Below are 17754 nucleotides of genomic sequence, written 5' to 3' on the forward strand. Positions count from 1 at the left end.
CTAATACTCTGAGACATGGCGGGGGCTGAGCTGCTCCCCTCCCACACACCTGTATGCTGTGTATACCATGCTATGTGTGTACTAATACTCTGAGACATGGCGGGGGCTGGGCTGCTCCCCTCCCAAACACCTGTATGCTGTGTATACCATGCTATGTGTGTGTACTAATACTCTGAGACATGGCGGGGGCTGAGCTGCTCCCCTCCCAAACACCTGTATGCTGTGTATACCATGCTATGTGTGTGTACTAATACTCTGAGACATGGCGGGGGCTGGGCTGCTCCCCTCCCAAACACCTGTATGCTGTGTATACCATGCTATGTGTGTGTACTAATACTCTGAGACATGGCGGGGGCTGAGCTGCTCCCCTCCCAAACACCTGTATGATGTGTATACCATGCTATGTGTGTGTACTAATACTCTGAGACATGGCGGGGGCTGGGCGGCTCCCCTCCCAAACCCCTGTATCCTATGTATACCATGCTATGTGTGTACTAATACTCTGAGACATGGCGGGGGCTGAGCTGCTCCCCTCTCAAACACCTGTATGCTGTATATACCATGCTATGTGTGTGTACTAATACTCTGAGACATGGTGGGGGCTGAGCTGCTCCCCTCCCAAACACCTGTATGCTGTGTATACCATGCTATGTGTGTACTAATACTCTGAGACATGGCGGGGGCTGAGCTGCTCCCCTCCCAAACCCCTGTATGCTGTGTATACCATGCTATGTGTGTGTACTAATACTCTGAGACATGGCGGGGGCTGAGCTGCTCCCCTCCCAAACACCTGTATGCTGTGTAAACCAGGCTATGTGTGTACTAATACTCTGAGACATGGCGGGGGCTGGGCTGCTCCCCTCCCAAACACCTGTATGCTGTGTATACCATGCTATGTGTGTACTAATACTCTGAGACATGGCGGGGGCTGAGCTGCTCCCCTCCCAAACACCTGTATGCTGTGTAAACCAGGCTATGTGTGTACTAATACTCTGAGACATGGCGGGGGCTGAGCTGCTCCCCTCCCAAACACCTGTATGCTGTGTATACCATGCTATGTGTGTGTACTAATACTCTGAGACATGGCGGGGGCTGAGCTGCTCCCCTCCCAAACCCCTGTATGCTGTGTATACCATGCTATGTGTGTGTACTAATACTCTGAGACATGGCGGGGGCTGAGCTGCTCCCCTCCCAAACACCTGTATGCTGTGTATACCATGCTATGTGTGTACTAATACTCTACGAGACATGGCGGGGGCTGAGCTGCTCCCCCTCCCAACCCCCTGTATGCTGTGTATACCATGCTATGTGTGTGTACTAATACTCTGAGACATGGCGGGGGCTGAGCTGCTCCCCTCCCAAACACCTGTATGCTGTGTATACCATGCTATGTGTGTGTACTAATACTCTGAGACATGGCGGGGGCTGAGCTGCTCCCCTCCCAAACCCCTGTATGCTGTGTATACCATGCTATGTGTGTGTACTAATACTCTGAGACATGGCGGGGGCTGGGCTGCTCCCCTCCCAAACACCTGTATGCTGTGTATATCATGCTATGTGTGTACTAATACTCTGAGACATGGCGGGGGCTGGGCTGCTCCCCTCCCAAACACCTGTATGCTGTGTATACTATGCTATGTGTGTGTACTAATACTCTGAGACATGGCGGGGGCTGGCTGCTCCCCTCCCAAACACCTGTATGCTGTGTATACCATGCTATGTGTGTGTACTAATACTCTGAGACATGGCGGGGGCTGGGCTGCTCCCCTCCCATACACCTGTATGCTGTGTATACCATGCTTTGTGTGTACTAATACTCTGAGACATGGCGGGGGCTGAGCTGCTCCCCTCCCAAACACCTGTATGCTGTGTATACCATGCTATGTGTGTGTACTAATACTCTGAGACATGGCGGGGGCTGGGCTGCTCCCCTCCCAAACACCTGTATGCTGTGTATACCATGCTATGTCTGTACTAATACTCTGAGACATGGCGGGGGCCTAGCTGCTCCCCTCCCAAACACCTGTATGCTGTGTATACCATGCTATGTGTGTGTACTAATACTCTGAGACATGGCGGGGGCTGGGCTGCTCCCCTCCCAAACACCTGTATGCTGTGTATACCATGCTATGTGTGTACTAATACTCTGAGACATGGCGGGGGCTGGGCTGCTCCCCTCCCATACACCTGTATGCTGTGTATACCATGCTATGTGTGTATACTAATACTCTGAGACATGGCGGGGGCTGGGCTGCTCCCCTCCCAAACCCCTGTATGCTGTGTATACCATGCTATGTGTGTGTACTAATACTCTGAGACATGGCGGGGGCAGAGATGCTCCCCTCCCAAACACGTGTATGCTGTGTATACCATGCTATGTGTGTGTACTAATACTCTGAGACATGGCGGGGGCTGAGCTGCTCCCCTCCCAAACACCTGTATGCTGTGTATACCATGCTATGTGTGTGTACTAATACTCTGAAACATGTCGGGGGCTGGGCTGCTCCCCTCCCAAACACCTGTATGCTGTGTATACCATGCTATGTGTGTACTAATACTCTGAGACATGGCGGGGGCTGAGCTGCTCCCCTCCCAAACACCTGTATGCTGTGTATACCATGCTATGTGTGTGTACTAATACTCTGAGACATGTCGGGGGCTGGGCTGCTCCCCTCCCAAACACCTGTATGCTGTGTATACCATGCTATGTGTGTGTACTAATACTCTGAGACATGTCGGGGGCTGGGCTGCTCCCCTCCCAAACACCTGTATGCTGTGTATACCATGCTATGTGTGTGTACTAATACTCTGAGACATGTCGGGGGCTGGGCTGCTCCCCTCCCAAACACCTGTATGCTGTGTATACCATGCTATGTGTGTGTACTAATACTCTGAGACATGGTGGGGGCTGAGCTGCTCCCCTCCCACACACCTGTATGCTGTGTATACCATGCTATGTGTGTGTACTAATACTCTGAGACATGGCGGGGGCTGAGCTGCTCCCCTCCCAAACACCTGTATGCTGTGTATACCATGCTATGTGTGTGTACTAATACTCTGAGACATGGTGGGGGCTGAGCTGCTCCCCTCCCACACACCTGTATGCTGTGTATACCATGCTATGTGTGTGTACTAATACTCTGAGACATGGCGGGGGCTGAGCTGCTCCCCTCCCACACACCTGTATGCTGTGTATACCATGCTATGTGTGTACTAATACTCTGAGACATGGCGATGGCTGGGCTGCTCCCCTCCCAAACACCTGTATGCTGTGTATACCATGCTATGTGTGTGTACTAATACTCTGAGACATGGCGGGGGCTGAGCTGCTCCCCTCCCAAACACCTGTATGCTGTGTATACCATGCTATGTGTGTGTACTAATACTCTGAGACATGGCGGGGGCTGGGCTGCTCCCCTCCCAAACCCCTGTATCCTATGTATACCATGCTATGTGTGTACTAATACTCTGAGACATGGTGGGGGCTGAGCTGCTCCCCTCTCAAACACCTGTATGCTGTGTATACCATGCTATGTGTGTGTACTAATACTCTGAGACATGGCAGGGGATGAGCTGCTCCCCTCCCAAACACCTGTATGCTGTATATACCATGCTATGTGTGTGTACTAATACTCTGAGACATGGCAGGGGCTGAGCTGCTCCCCTCCCACACACCTGTATGCTGTGTATACTATGCTATGTGTGTGTACTAATACTCTGAGACATGGTGGGGGCTGAGCTGCTCCCCTCCCAAACACATGTATGCTGTGTATACCATGCTATGTGTGTGTACTAATACTCTGAGACATGGTGGGGGCTGAGCTGCTCCCCTCCCAAACCCCTGTATGCTGTGTATACCATGCTATGTGTGTACTAATACTCTGAGACATGGCGGGGGCTGAGCTGCTCCCCTCCCAAACCCCTGTATGCTGTGTATACCATGCTATGTGTGTGTACTAATACTCTGAGACATGGCGGGGGCTGAGCTGCTCCCCTCCCAAACACCTGTATGCTGTGTATACCATGCTATGTGTGTACTAATACTCTACGAGACATGGCGGGGGCTGAGCTGCTCCCCCTCCCAACCCCCTGTATGCTGTGTATACCATGCTATGTGTGTGTACTAATACTCTGAGACATGGCGGGGGCTGAGCTGCTCCCCTCCCAAACACCTGTATGCTGTGTATACCATGCTATGTGTGTGTACTAATACTCTGAGACATGGCGGGGGCTGAGCTGCTCCCCTCCCAAACCCCTGTATGCTGTGTATACCATGCTATGTGTGTGTACTAATACTCTGAGACATGGCGGGGGCTGGGCTGCTCCCCTCCCAAACACCTGTATGCTGTGTATACCATGCTATGTGTGTGTACTAATACTCTGAGACATGGCGGGGGCTGAGCTGCTCCCCTCCCAAACACCTGTATGCTGTGTATACCATGCTATGTGTGTGTACTAATACTCTGAGACATGGCGGGGGCTGGGCTGCTCCCCTCCCAAACACCTGTATGCTGTGTATATCATGCTATGTGTGTACTAATACTCTGAGACATGGCGGGGGCTGGGCTGCTCCCCTCCCAAACACCTGTATGCTGTGTATACTATGCTATGTGTGTGTACTAATACTCTGAGACATGGCGGGGTCTGAGCTGCTCCCCTCCCACACACCTGTATGCTGTGTATACCATGCTTTGTGTGTACTAATACTCTGAGACATGGTGGGGGCTGAGCTGCTCCCCTCCCAAACACCTGTATGCTGTGTATACCATGCTATGTCTGTACTAATACTCTGAGACATGGCGGGGGCCTAGCTGCTCCCCTCCCAAACACCTGTATGCTGTGTATACCATGCTATGTGTGTGTACTAATACTCTGAGACATGGCGGGGGCTGAGCTGCTCCCCTCCCACACACCTGTATGCTGTGTATACCATGCTATGTGTGTGTACTAATACTCTGAGACACGGCGGGGGCTGGGCTGCTCCCCTCCCAAACACCTGTATGCTGTGTATACCATGCTATGTGAGTACTAATACTCTGAGACATGGCGGGGGCTGGGCTGCTCCCCTCCCAAACACCTGTATGCTGTGTATACCATGCTATGTGTGTGTACTAATACTCTGAGACATGGCGGGGGCTGGGCTGCTCCCCTCCCAAACACCTGTATGCTGTGTATACCATGCTATGTGTGTACTAATACTCTGAGACATGGCGGGGGCTGAGCTGCTCCCCTCCCATACACCTGTATGCTGTGTATACCATGCTATGTGTGTATACTAATACTCTGAGACATGGCGGGGGCTGGGCTGCTCCCCTCCCAAACACCTGTATGCTGTGTATACCATGCTATGTGTGTGTACTAATACTCTGAGACATGGCGGGGGCTGAGCTGCTCCCCTCCCAAACCCCTGTATGCTGTGTATACCATGCTATGTGTGTGTACTAATACTCTGAGACATGGCGGGGGCTGGGCTGCTCCCCTCCCAAACACCTGTATGCTGTGTATACCATGCTATGTGTGTGTACTAATACTCTGAGACATGGCGGGGGCTGAGCTGCTCCCCTCCCAAACACCTGTATGCTGTGTATACCATGCTATGTGTGTGTACTAATACTCTGAGACATGGCGGGGGCTGGGCTGCTCCCCTCCCAAACACCTGTATGCTGTGTATATCATGCTATGTGTGTACTAATACTCTGAGACATGGCGGGGGCTGGGCTGCTCCCCTCCCAAACACCTGTATGCTGTGTATACTATGCTATGTGTGTGTACTAATACTCTGAGACATGGCGGGGGCTGAGCTGCTCCCCTCCCACACACCTGTATGCTGTGTATACCATGCTTTGTGTGTACTAATACTCTGAGACATGGTGGGGGCTGAGCTGCTCCCCTCCCAACACCTGTATGCTGTGTATACCATGCTTTGTGTGTACTAATACTCTGAGACATGGTGGGGGCCTAGCTGCTCCCCTCCCAAACACCTGTATGCTGTGTATACCATGCTATGTGTGTGTACTAATACTCTGAGACATGGCGGGGGCTGAGCTGCTCCCCTCCCACACACCTGTATGCTGTGTATACCATGCTATGTGTGTGTACTAATACTCTGAGACACGGCGGGGGCTGGGCTGCTCCCCTCCCAAACACCTGTATGCTGTGTATACCATGCTATGTGTGTACTAATACTCTGAGACATGGCGGGGGCTGGGCTGCTCCCCTCCCAAACACCTGTATGCTGTGTATACCATGCTATGTGTGTGTACTAATACTCTGAGACATGGCGGGGGCTGGGCTGCTCCCCTCCCAAACACCTGTATGCTGTGTATACCATGCTATGTGTGTACTAATACTCTGAGACATGGCGGGGGCTGAGCTGCTCCCCTCCCATACACCTGTATGCTGTGTATACCATGCTATGTGTGTATACTAATACTCTGAGACATGGCGGGGGCTGGGCTGCTCCCCTCCCAAACCCCTGTATGCTGTGTATACCATGCTATGTGTGTGTACTAATACTCTGAGACATGGCGGGGGCTGAGCTGCTCCCCTCCCAAACACCTGTATGCTGTGTATACCATGCTATGTGTGTGTACTAATACTCTGAGACATGGCGGGGGCAGAGATGCTCCCCTCCCAAACACGTGTATGCTGTGTATACCATGCTATGTGTGTGTACTAATACTCTGAGACATGGCGGGGGCTGAGCTGCTCCCCTCCCAAACACCTGTATGCTGTGTATACCATGCTATGTGTGTGTACTAATACTCTGAAACATGTCGGGGGCTGGGCTGCTCCCCTCCCAAACACCTGTATGCTGTGTATACCATGCTATGTGTGTACTAATACTCTGAGACATGGCGGGGGCTGAGCTGCTCCCCTCCCAAACACCTGTATGCTGTGTATACCATGCTATGTGTGTGTACTAATACTCTGAGACATGTCGGGGGCTGGGCTGCTCCCCTCCCAAACACCTGTATGCTGTGTATACCATGCTATGTGTGTGTACTAATACTCTGAGACATGTCGGGGGCTGGGCTGCTCCCCTCCCAAACACCTGTATGCTGTGTATACCATGCTATGTGTGTGTACTAATACTCTGAGACATGTCGGGGGCTGGGCTGCTCCCCTCCCAAACACCTGTATGCTGTGTATACCATGCTATGTGTGTGTACTAATACTCTGAGACATGGTGGGGGCTGAGCTGCTCCCCTCCCACACACCTGTATGCTGTGTATACCATGCTATGTGTGTGTACTAATACTCTGAGACATGGCGGGGGCTGAGCTGCTCCCCTCCCAAACACCTGTATGCTGTGTATACCATGCTATGTGTGTGTACTAATACTCTGAGACATGGTGGGGGCTGAGCTGCTCCCCTCCCACACACCTGTATGCTGTGTATACCATGCTATGTGTGTGTACTAATACTCTGAGACATGGCGGGGGCAGAGATGCTCCCCTCCCAAACACGTGTATGCTGTGTATACCATGCTATGTGTGTGTACTAATACTCTGAGACATGGCGGGGGCTGAGCTGCTCCCCTCCCAAACACCTGTATGCTGTGTATACCATGCTATGTGTGTGTACTAATACTCTGAAACATGTCGGGGGCTGGGCTGCTCCCCTCCCAAACACCTGTATGCTGTGTATACCATGCTATGTGTGTACTAATACTCTGAGACATGGCGGGGGCTGAGCTGCTCCCCTCCCAAACACCTGTATGCTGTGTATACCATGCTATGTGTGTGTACTAATACTCTGAGACATGTCGGGGGCTGGGCTGCTCCCCTCCCAAACACCTGTATGCTGTGTATACCATGCTATGTGTGTGTACTAATACTCTGAGACATGTCGGGGGCTGGGCTGCTCCCCTCCCAAACACCTGTATGCTGTGTATACCATGCTATGTGTGTGTACTAATACTCTGAGACATGTCGGGGGCTGGGCTGCTCCCCTCCCAAACACCTGTATGCTGTGTATACCATGCTATGTGTGTGTACTAATACTCTGAGACATGGTGGGGGCTGAGCTGCTCCCCTCCCACACACCTGTATGCTGTGTATACCATGCTATGTGTGTGTACTAATACTCTGAGACATGGCGGGGGCTGAGCTGCTCCCCTCCCAAACACCTGTATGCTGTGTATACCATGCTATGTGTGTGTACTAATACTCTGAGACATGGTGGGGGCTGAGCTGCTCCCCTCCCACACACCTGTATGCTGTGTATACCATGCTATGTGTGTGTACTAATACTCTGAGACATGGCGGGGGCTGAGCTGCTCCCCTCCCAAACACCTGTATGCTGTGTATACCATGCTATGTGTGTGTACTAATACTCTGAGACATGGCGGGGGCTGAGCTGCTCCCCTCCCAAACACCTGTATGCTGTGTATACCATGCTATGTGTGTGTACTAATACTCTGAGACATGGTGGGGGCTGAGCTGCTCCCCTCCCACACACCTGTATGCTGTGTATACCATGCTATGTGTGTGTACTAATACTCTGAGACATGGCGGGGGCTGAGCTGCTCCCCTCCCAAACACCTGTATGCTGTGTATACCATGCTATGTGTGTGTACTAATACTCTGAGACATGGCGGGGGCTGAGCTGCTCCCCTCCCAAACCCCTGTATGCTGTGTATACCATGCTATGTGTCTGTACTAATACTCTGAGACATGGCGGGGGCTGAGCTGCTCCCCTCCCACACACCTGTATGCTGTGTATACCATGCTATGTGTGTACTAATACTCTGAGACATGGCGATGGCTGGGCTGCTCCCCTCCCAAACACCTGTATGCTGTGTATACCATGCTATGTGTGTGTACTAATACTCTGAGACATGGCGGGGGCTGAGCTGCTCCCCTCCCAAACACCTGTATGTTTGTATACCATGCTATGTGTGTGTACTAATACTCTGAGACATGGCGGGGGCTGGGCTGCTCCCCTCCCAAACCCCTGTATCCTATGTATACCATGCTATGTGTGTACTAATACTCTGAGACATGGCGGGGGCTGGGCTGCTCCCCTCCCAAACCCCTGTATCCTATGTATACCATGCTATGTGTGTACTAATACTCTGAGACATGGCGGGGGCTGAGCTGCTCCCCTCTCAAACACCTGTATGCTGTGTATACCATGCTATGTGTGTGTACTAATACTCTGAGACATGGTGGGGGCTGAGCTGCTCCCCTCCCAAACACATGTATGCTGTGTATACCATGCTATGTGTGTGTACTAATACTCTGAGACATGGTGGGGGCTGAGCTGCTCCCCTCCCAAACACCTGTATGCTGTGTATACCAGGCTATGTGTGTACTAATACTCTGAGACATGGCGGGGGCTGGGCTGCTCCCCTCCCAAACACCTGTATGCTGTGTATACCATGCTATGTGTGTACTAATACTCTGAGACATGGCGGGGGCTGAGCTGCTCCCCTCCCAAACCCCTGTATGCTGTGTATACCATGCTATGTGTGTGTACTAATACTCTGAGACATGGCGGGGGCTGAGCTGCTCCCCTCCCAAACACCTGTATGCTGTGTATACCATGCTATGTGTGTGTACTAATACTCTGAGACATGGCGGGGGCTGAGCTGCTCCCCTCCCAAACACCTGTATGCTGTGTATACCATGCTATGTGTGTACTAATACTCTACGAGACATGGCGGGGGCTGAGCTTCTCCCCCTCCCAACCCCCTGTATGCTGTGTATACCATGCTATGTGTGTGTACTAATACTCTGAGACATGGCGGGGGCTGGCTGCTCCCCTCCCAAACACCTGTATGCTGTGTATACCATGCTATGTGTGTACTAATACTCTGAGACATGGCGGGGGCTGAGCTGCTCCCCTCCCATACACCTGTATGCTGTGTATACCATGCTACGTGTGTATACTAATACTCTGAGACATGGCGGGGGCTGGGCTGCTCCCCTCCCAAACCCCTGTATGCTGTGTATACCATGCTATGTGTGTGTACTAATACTCTGAGACATGGCGGGGGCAGAGCTGCTCCCCTCCCAAACACCTGTATGCTGTGTATACCATGCTATGTGTGTGTACTAATACTCTGAAACATGTCGGGGGCTGGGCTGCTCCCCTCCCAAACACCTGTATGCTGTGTATACCATGCTATGTGTGTACTAATACTCTGAGACATGGCGGGGGCTGAGCTGCTCCCCTCCCAAACACCTGTATGCTGTGTATACCATGCTATGTGTGTGTACTAATACTCTGAGACATGTCGGGGGCTGGGCTGCTCCCCTCCCAAACACCTGTATGCTGTGTATACCATGCTATGTGTGTTTACTAATACTCTGAGACATGGCGGGGGCTGAGCTGCTCCCCTCCCAAACACCTGTATGCTGTGTATACCATGCTATGTGTGTGTACTAATACTCTGAGACATGTCGGGGGCTGGGCTGCTCCCCTCCCAAACACCTGTATGCTGTGTATACCATGCTATGTGTGTGTACTAATACTCTGAGACATGTCGGGGGCTGGGCTGCTCCCCTCCCAAACACCTGTATGCTGTGTATACCATGCTATGTGTGTGTACTAATACTCTGAGACATGGTGGGGGCTGAGCTGCTCCCCTCCCACACACCTGTATGCTGTGTTTACCATGCTATGTGTGTGTACTAATACTCTGAGACATGGCGGGGGCTGAGCTGCTCCCCTCCCAAACACCTGTATGCTGTGTATACCATGCTATGTGTGTGTACTAATACTCTGAGACATGGTGGGGGCTGAGCTGCTCCCCTCCCACACACCTGTATGCTGTGTATACCATGCTATGTGTGTGTACTAATACTCTGAGACATGGCGGGGGCTGAGCTGCTCCCCTCCCAAACACCTGTATGCTGTGTATACCATGCTATGTGTCTGTACTAATACTCTGAGACATGGCGGGGGCTGAGCTGCTCCCCTCCCACACACCTGTATGCTGTGTATACCATGCTATGTGTGTACTAATACTCTGAGACATGGCGATGGCTGGGCTGCTCCCCTCCCAAACACCTGTATGCTGTGTATACCATGCTATGTGTGTGTACTAATACTCTGAGACATGGCGGGGTCTGAGCTGCTCCCCTCCCAAACACCTGTATGCTGTGTATACCATGCTATGTGTGTGTACTAATACTCTGAGACATGGCGGGGGCTGAGCTGCTCCCCTCCCAAACACCTGTATGCTGTGTATACCATGCTATGTGTTTGTACTAATAGTCTGAGACATGGCGGGGGCTGGGCTGCTCCCCTCCCAAACACCTGTATGCTGTGTATACCATGCTATGTGTGTGTACTAATACTCTGAGACATGGCGGAGCTGAGCTGCTCCCCTCCCAAACCCCTGTATCCTATGTATACCATGCTATGTGTGTACTAATACTCTACGAGACATGGCGGGGGCTGAGCTGCTCCCCCTCCCAACCCCCTGTATGCTGTGTATACCATGCTATGTGTGTGTACTAATACTCTGAGACATGGCGGGGGCTGAGCTGCTCCCCTCCCAAACACCTGTATGCTGTGTATACCATGCTATGTGTGTACTAATACTCTGAGACATGGCGGGGGCTGAGCTGCTCCCCTCTCAAACACCTGTATGCTGTGTATACCATGCTATGTGTGTGTACTAATACTCTGAGACATGGTGGGGGCTGAGCTGCTCCCCTCCCAAACACCTGTATGCTGTGTATACCATGCTATGTGTGTGTACTAATACTCTGAGACATGGCAGGGGATGAGCTGCTCCCCTCCCAAACACCTGTATGCTGTGTTTACCATGCTATGTATGTGTACTAATACTCTGAGACATGGTGGGGGCTGAGCTGCTCCCCTCCCAAACACCTGTATGCTGTGTATACCAGGCTATGTGTGTACTAATACTCTGAGACATGGCGGGGGCTGGGCTGCTCCCCTCCCAAACACCTGTATGCTGTGTATACCATGCTATGTGTGTACTAATACTCTGAGACATGGCGGGGGCTGAGCTGCTCCCCTCCCAAACCCCTGTATGCTGTGTATACCATGCTATGTGTGTGTACTAATACTCTGAGACATGGCGGGGGCTGAGCTGCTCCCCTCCCAAACACCTGTATGCTGTGTATACCATGCTATGTGTGTACTAATACTCTACGAGACATGGCGGGGGCTGAGCTGCTCCCCCTCCCAACCCCCTGTATGCTGTGTATACCATGCTATGTGTGTGTACTAATACTCTGAGACATGGCGGGGGCTGAGCTGCTCCCCTCCCAAACACCTGTATGCTGTGTATACCATGCTATGTGTGTACTAATACTCTGAGACATGGCGGGGCTGGGCTGCTCCCCTCCCAAACACCTGTATGCTGTGTATACCATGCTATGTGTGTTTACTAATACTCTGAGACATGTCGGGGGCTGGGCTGCTCCCCTCCCAAACACCTGTATGCTGTGTATACCATGCTATGTGTGTGTACTAATACTCTGAGACATGTCGGGGGCTGGGCTGCTCCCCTCCCAAACACCTGTATGCTGTGTATACCATGCTATGTGTGTATACTAATACTCTCAGACATGGTGGGGGCTGAGCTGCTCCCCTCCCACACACCTGTATGCTGTGTATACCATGCTATGTGTGTGTACTAATACTCTGAGACATGGCGGGGGCTGAGCTGCTCCCCTCCCACACACCTGTATGCTGTGTATACCATGCTATGTGTGTGTACTAATACTCTGAGACATGGCGGGGGCTGAGCTGCTCCCCTCCCAAACACCTGTATGCTGTGCATACCATGCTATGTGTGTACTAATACTCTGAGACATGGCGGGGGCTGAGCTGCTCCCCTCCCAAACACCTGTATGCTGTGTATACCAGGCTATGTGTGTACTAATACTCTGAGACATGGCGGGGGCTGAGCTGCTCCCCTCCCAAACACCTGTATGCTGTGTATATCATGCTATGTGTGTGTACTAATACTCTGAGACATGGCGGGGGCTGAGCTGCTCCCCTCCCAAACACCTGTATGCTGTGTATACCATGCTATGTGTGTGTACTAATACTCTGAGACATGGCGGGGGCTGAGCTGCTCCCCTCCCAAACACCTGTATGCTGTGTATACCAGGCTATGTGTGTACTAATACTCTGAGACATGGCGGGGGCTGGGCTGCTCCCCTCCCAAACACCTGTATGCTGTGTATACCATGCTATGTGTGTACTAATACTCTGAGACATGGCGGGGGCTGAGCTGCTCCCCTCCCAAACCCCTGTATGCTGTGTATACCATGCTATGTGTGTGTACTAATACTCTGAGACATGGCGGGGGCTGACCTGCTCCCCTCCCAAACACCTGTATGCTGTGTATACCATGCTATGTGTGTACTAATACTCTACGAGACATGGCGGGGGCTGAGCTGCTCCCCTCCCAAACACCTGTATGCTGTGTATACCATGCTATGTGTGTGTACTAATACTCTGAGACATGGCGGGGGCTGAGCTGCTCCCCTCCCAACCCCCTGTATGCTGTGTATACCATGCTATGTGTGTGTACTAATACTCTGAGACATGGCGAGGGCTGAGCTGCTCCCCTCCCAAACACCTGTATGCTGTGTATACCATGCTATGTGTGTACTAATACTCTGAGACATGGCGGGGCTGGGCTGCTCCCCTCCCAAACCCCTGTATGCTGTGTATACCATGCTATGTGTGTGTACTAATACTCTGAGACATGGCGGGGGCTGGGCTGCTCCCCTCCCAAACACCTGTATGCTGTGTATACCATGCTATGTGTGTACTAATACTCTGAGACATGGCGGGGGCTGGGCTGCTCCCCTCCCAAACACCTGTATGCTGTGTATACCATGCTATGTGTGTACTAATACTCTGAGACATGGCGGGGGCTGGGCTGCTCCCCTCCCAAACACCTGTATGCTGTGTATACCATGCTATGTGTGTGTACTAATACTCTGAGACATGGCGGGGCCTGAGCTGCTCCCCTCCCACACACCTGTATGCTGTGTATACCATGCTATGTGTGTGTACTAATACTCTGAGACATGGCGGGGGCTGAGCTGCTCCCCTCCCAAACACCTGTATGCTGTGTATACCATGCTATGTGTGTGTACTAATACTCTGAGACATGGCGGGGGCTGGGCTGCTCCCCTCCCAAACACCTGTATGCTGTGTATACCATGCTATGTGTGTGTACTAATACTCTGAGACATGGCGGGGGCTGGGCTGCTCCCCTCCCAAACCCCTGTATGCTGTGTATACCATGCTATGTGTGTGTACTAATACTCTGAGACACGGCGGGGGCTGGGCTGCTCCCCTCCCAAACCCCTGTATGCTGTGTATACCATGCTATGTGTCTGTACTAATACTCTGAGACATGGCGGGGGCTGGGCTGCTCCCCTCCCACACACCTGTATGCTGTGTATACCATGCTATGTGTGTACTAATACTCTGAGACATGGCGGGGGCTGAGCTGCTCCCCTCCCAAACACCTGTATGCTGTGTATACCATGCTATGTGTGTGTACTAATACTCTGAGACACGGCGGGGGCTGAGCTGCTCCGTGGCTCCGTCAGTAAGTCCCACGTGTCTCCTCCCCTGCCAGACGTATACAACGCTTGCCCTCCTTATGACCGAACGACCTGTTTAACTTCCAAACCGGGACCTGATGAATGTAGCAACGACGTCCAGTGTCCCAGCTCCAAGAAATGCTGCTGCTCCGAGTGTGGGAGGAAATGTGTGGCCCCTGTGCAAGGTAAGAGACCCTACCCTGAGCCCCACCTCCTACCCCACGCACCTCCTCCTACCCCACGCACCTCCTTCTACCCCACGCACCTCCTTCTACCCCACCCACCTCCTCCTACCCCACGCACCTCCTTCTACCCCACGCACCTCCTCCTACCCCACGCACCTCCTCCTACCCCACGCACCTCCTCCTGCCCCACGCACCTCCTCCTACCCCACGCACCTCCTCCTACCCCACGCACCTCCTTCTACCCCACGCACCTCCTCCTACCCCACGCACCTCCTCCTACCCCACGCACCTCCTCCTACCCCACGCACCTCCTCCTGCCCCACGCACCTCCTCCTACCCCACGCACCTCCTCCTACCCCACGCACCTCCTTCTACCCCACGCACCTCCTCCTACCCCACGCACCTCCTTCTACCCCACGCACCTCCTCCTACCCCACGCACCTCCTCCTACCCTACGCACCTCCTTCTACCCCACGCACCTCCTCCTACCCCACGCACCTCCTCCTACCCCACGCACCATCTCCTACCCCATGCACCTCATCCTACCCCACGCACCTCCTCCTACCTCACGCACCTCCTCCTACCCCACGCACCTCCTTCTGCCCCACGCACCTCCTTCTACCCCACGCACCTCCTCCTACCCCACACACCTCCTTCTAGCCCACGCACCTCCTTCTACCCCACTCACCTCCTTCTACCCCACGCACCTCCTCCTACCCCACGCACCTCCTCCTACCCCACGCACCTCCTCCTACCTCACGCACCTCCTCCTACCCCACGCACCTCCTTCTACACCACGCACCTCCTTCTACCCCACGCACCTCCTCCTACCCCACGCACCTCCTTCTACCCCACGCACCTCCTCCTACCCCACGCACCTCCTCCTACCCCACGCACCTCCTCCTACCCCACGCACCTCCTCCTACCCCACGCACCTCCTCCTACCCCACGCACCTCCTCCTACCCCACGCACCTCCTCCTACCCCACGCACCATCTCCTACCCCATGCACCTCATCCTACCCCACGCACCTCCTCCTACCCCACGCACCTCCTCCTACCCCACGCACCTCCTTCTACCCCACGCACCTCCTCCTACCCCACGCACCTCCTTCTACCCCACGCACCTCCTCCTACCCCACGCACCTCCTCCTACCCTACGCACCTCCTTCTACCCCACGCACCTCCTCCTACCCCACGCACCTCCTCCTACCCCACGCACCTCCTTCTACCCCACGCACCTCCTTCTACCCCACGCACCTCCTCCTACCCCACGCACCTCCTCCTACCCCACGCACCTCCTCCTACCCCACGCACCTCCTCCTGCCCCACGCACCTCCTCCTACCCCACGCACCTCCTCCTACCCCACGCACCTCCTTCTACCCCACGCACCTCCTCCTACCCCACGCACCTCCTTCTACCCCACGCACCTCCTCCTACCCCACGCACCTCCTCCTACCCCACGCACCTCCTCCTACCCCACGCACCTCCTCCTACCCCACGCACCTCCTCCTGCCCCACGCACCTCCTCCTACCCCACGCACCTCCTCCTACCCCACGCACCTCCTTCTACCCCACGCACCTCCTCCTACCCCACGCACCTCCTTCTACCCCACGCACCTCCTCCTACCCCACGCACCTCCTCCTACCCTACGCACCTCCTTCTACCCCACGCACCTCCTCCTACCCCACGCACCTCCTCCTACCCCACGCACCATCTCCTACCCCATGCACCTCATCCTACCCCACGCACCTCCTCCTACCTCACGCACCTCCTCCTACCCCACGCACCTCCTTCTGCCCCACGCACCTCCTTCTACCCCACGCACCTCCTCCTACCCCACACACCTCCTTCTAGCCCACGCACCTCCTTCTACCCCACTCACCTCCTTCTACCCCACGCACCTCCTCCTACCCCACGCACCTCCTCCTACCCCACGCACCTCCTCCTACCTCACGCACCTCCTCCTACCCCACGCACCTCCTTCTACACCACGCACCTCCTTCTACCCCACGCACCTCCTCCTACCCCACGCACCTCCTTCTACCCCACACACCTCCTTCTACCCCACACACCTCCTTCTACCCCACGCACCTCCTTCTACCCCACGCACCTCCACCTACCCCACGCACGTCCACCAACCCCACGCACCTCCTCCTACCCCACGCACCTCCTTCTACCCCACACACCTCCTCCTACCCCACGCACCTCCTCCTACCCCACGCACCTCCTCCTACCCCACGCACCTCCTCCTACCCCACGCACCTCCTCCTACCCCACGCACCTCCTTCTACCCCACGCACCTCCTCCTACCCCACGCACCACCTCCTACCCCACGCACCTCCTCCTACCCCACGCACCTCTTTCTACCCCACGCACCACCTTCTACCCCACGCACCACCTTCTACCCCATGCACCTCCTCCTACCCCACGCACCTCCTTCTACCCCACACACCTCCTTCTACCCCACGCACCTCCTCCTACCCCACGCACCTTCTCCTACCCCACGCACCTCCTCCTACCCCACGCACTTCCTTCTACCCCACGCACCTCCTCCTACCACACGCACCACCTCATACCCCACGCACCTCCTTCTGCCCCACGCTCCCCCTTCTGCCCCACGCACCTCCTACTACCCCATGCACCCCCTTCTACGCCACACACCTCCTTCTACCCCACGCATTTCCTTCTACCCCACACACCTCCTACTACCCCACGCACCCCCTTCTATCCCACACACCTCCTTCTACCCATGTACCTCCTTCTACCCTACGCACCTCCTTCTACCCCACGCACCTCCTTCTACCCCACACACCTTCTACCCCACGCACCTCCTTCTACCCCACGCACCTCCTTCTACCCCATGTACCTCCTTCTACCCCACGCACCACCTTCTACCCCACGCACCTCCTCCTACCCCACGCACCCCCTTCTACGCCATGCACCTCCTTCTACCCCACGCACCTCCTTCTACCCCATGCACCTCCTTCTACCCCACGCATCACCTTCTA

General features: G+C 54.3%; 1 protein-coding gene across 2 annotated transcripts in view; it reads left to right on the plus strand.

The window, feature by feature from the left end:
* Positions 1–17754, plus strand: part of LOC142492553 (uncharacterized) — a 120103-nt gene that overhangs the window by 57356 nt on the left and 44993 nt on the right. For both annotated transcript variants that reach the window (XM_075595252.1, XM_075595253.1), the window contains exon 8: positions 14594–14743. In XM_075595252.1, the coding sequence (XP_075451367.1) occupies positions 14594–14743 (150 nt within the window). The remainder of the gene's footprint in view (positions 1–14593; positions 14744–17754) is intronic.

This window comes from Ascaphus truei, chromosome 4 (genome assembly GCF_040206685.1).
Source record: "Ascaphus truei isolate aAscTru1 chromosome 4, aAscTru1.hap1, whole genome shotgun sequence".
Lineage (NCBI taxonomy): Eukaryota > Metazoa > Chordata > Amphibia > Anura > Ascaphidae > Ascaphus > Ascaphus truei.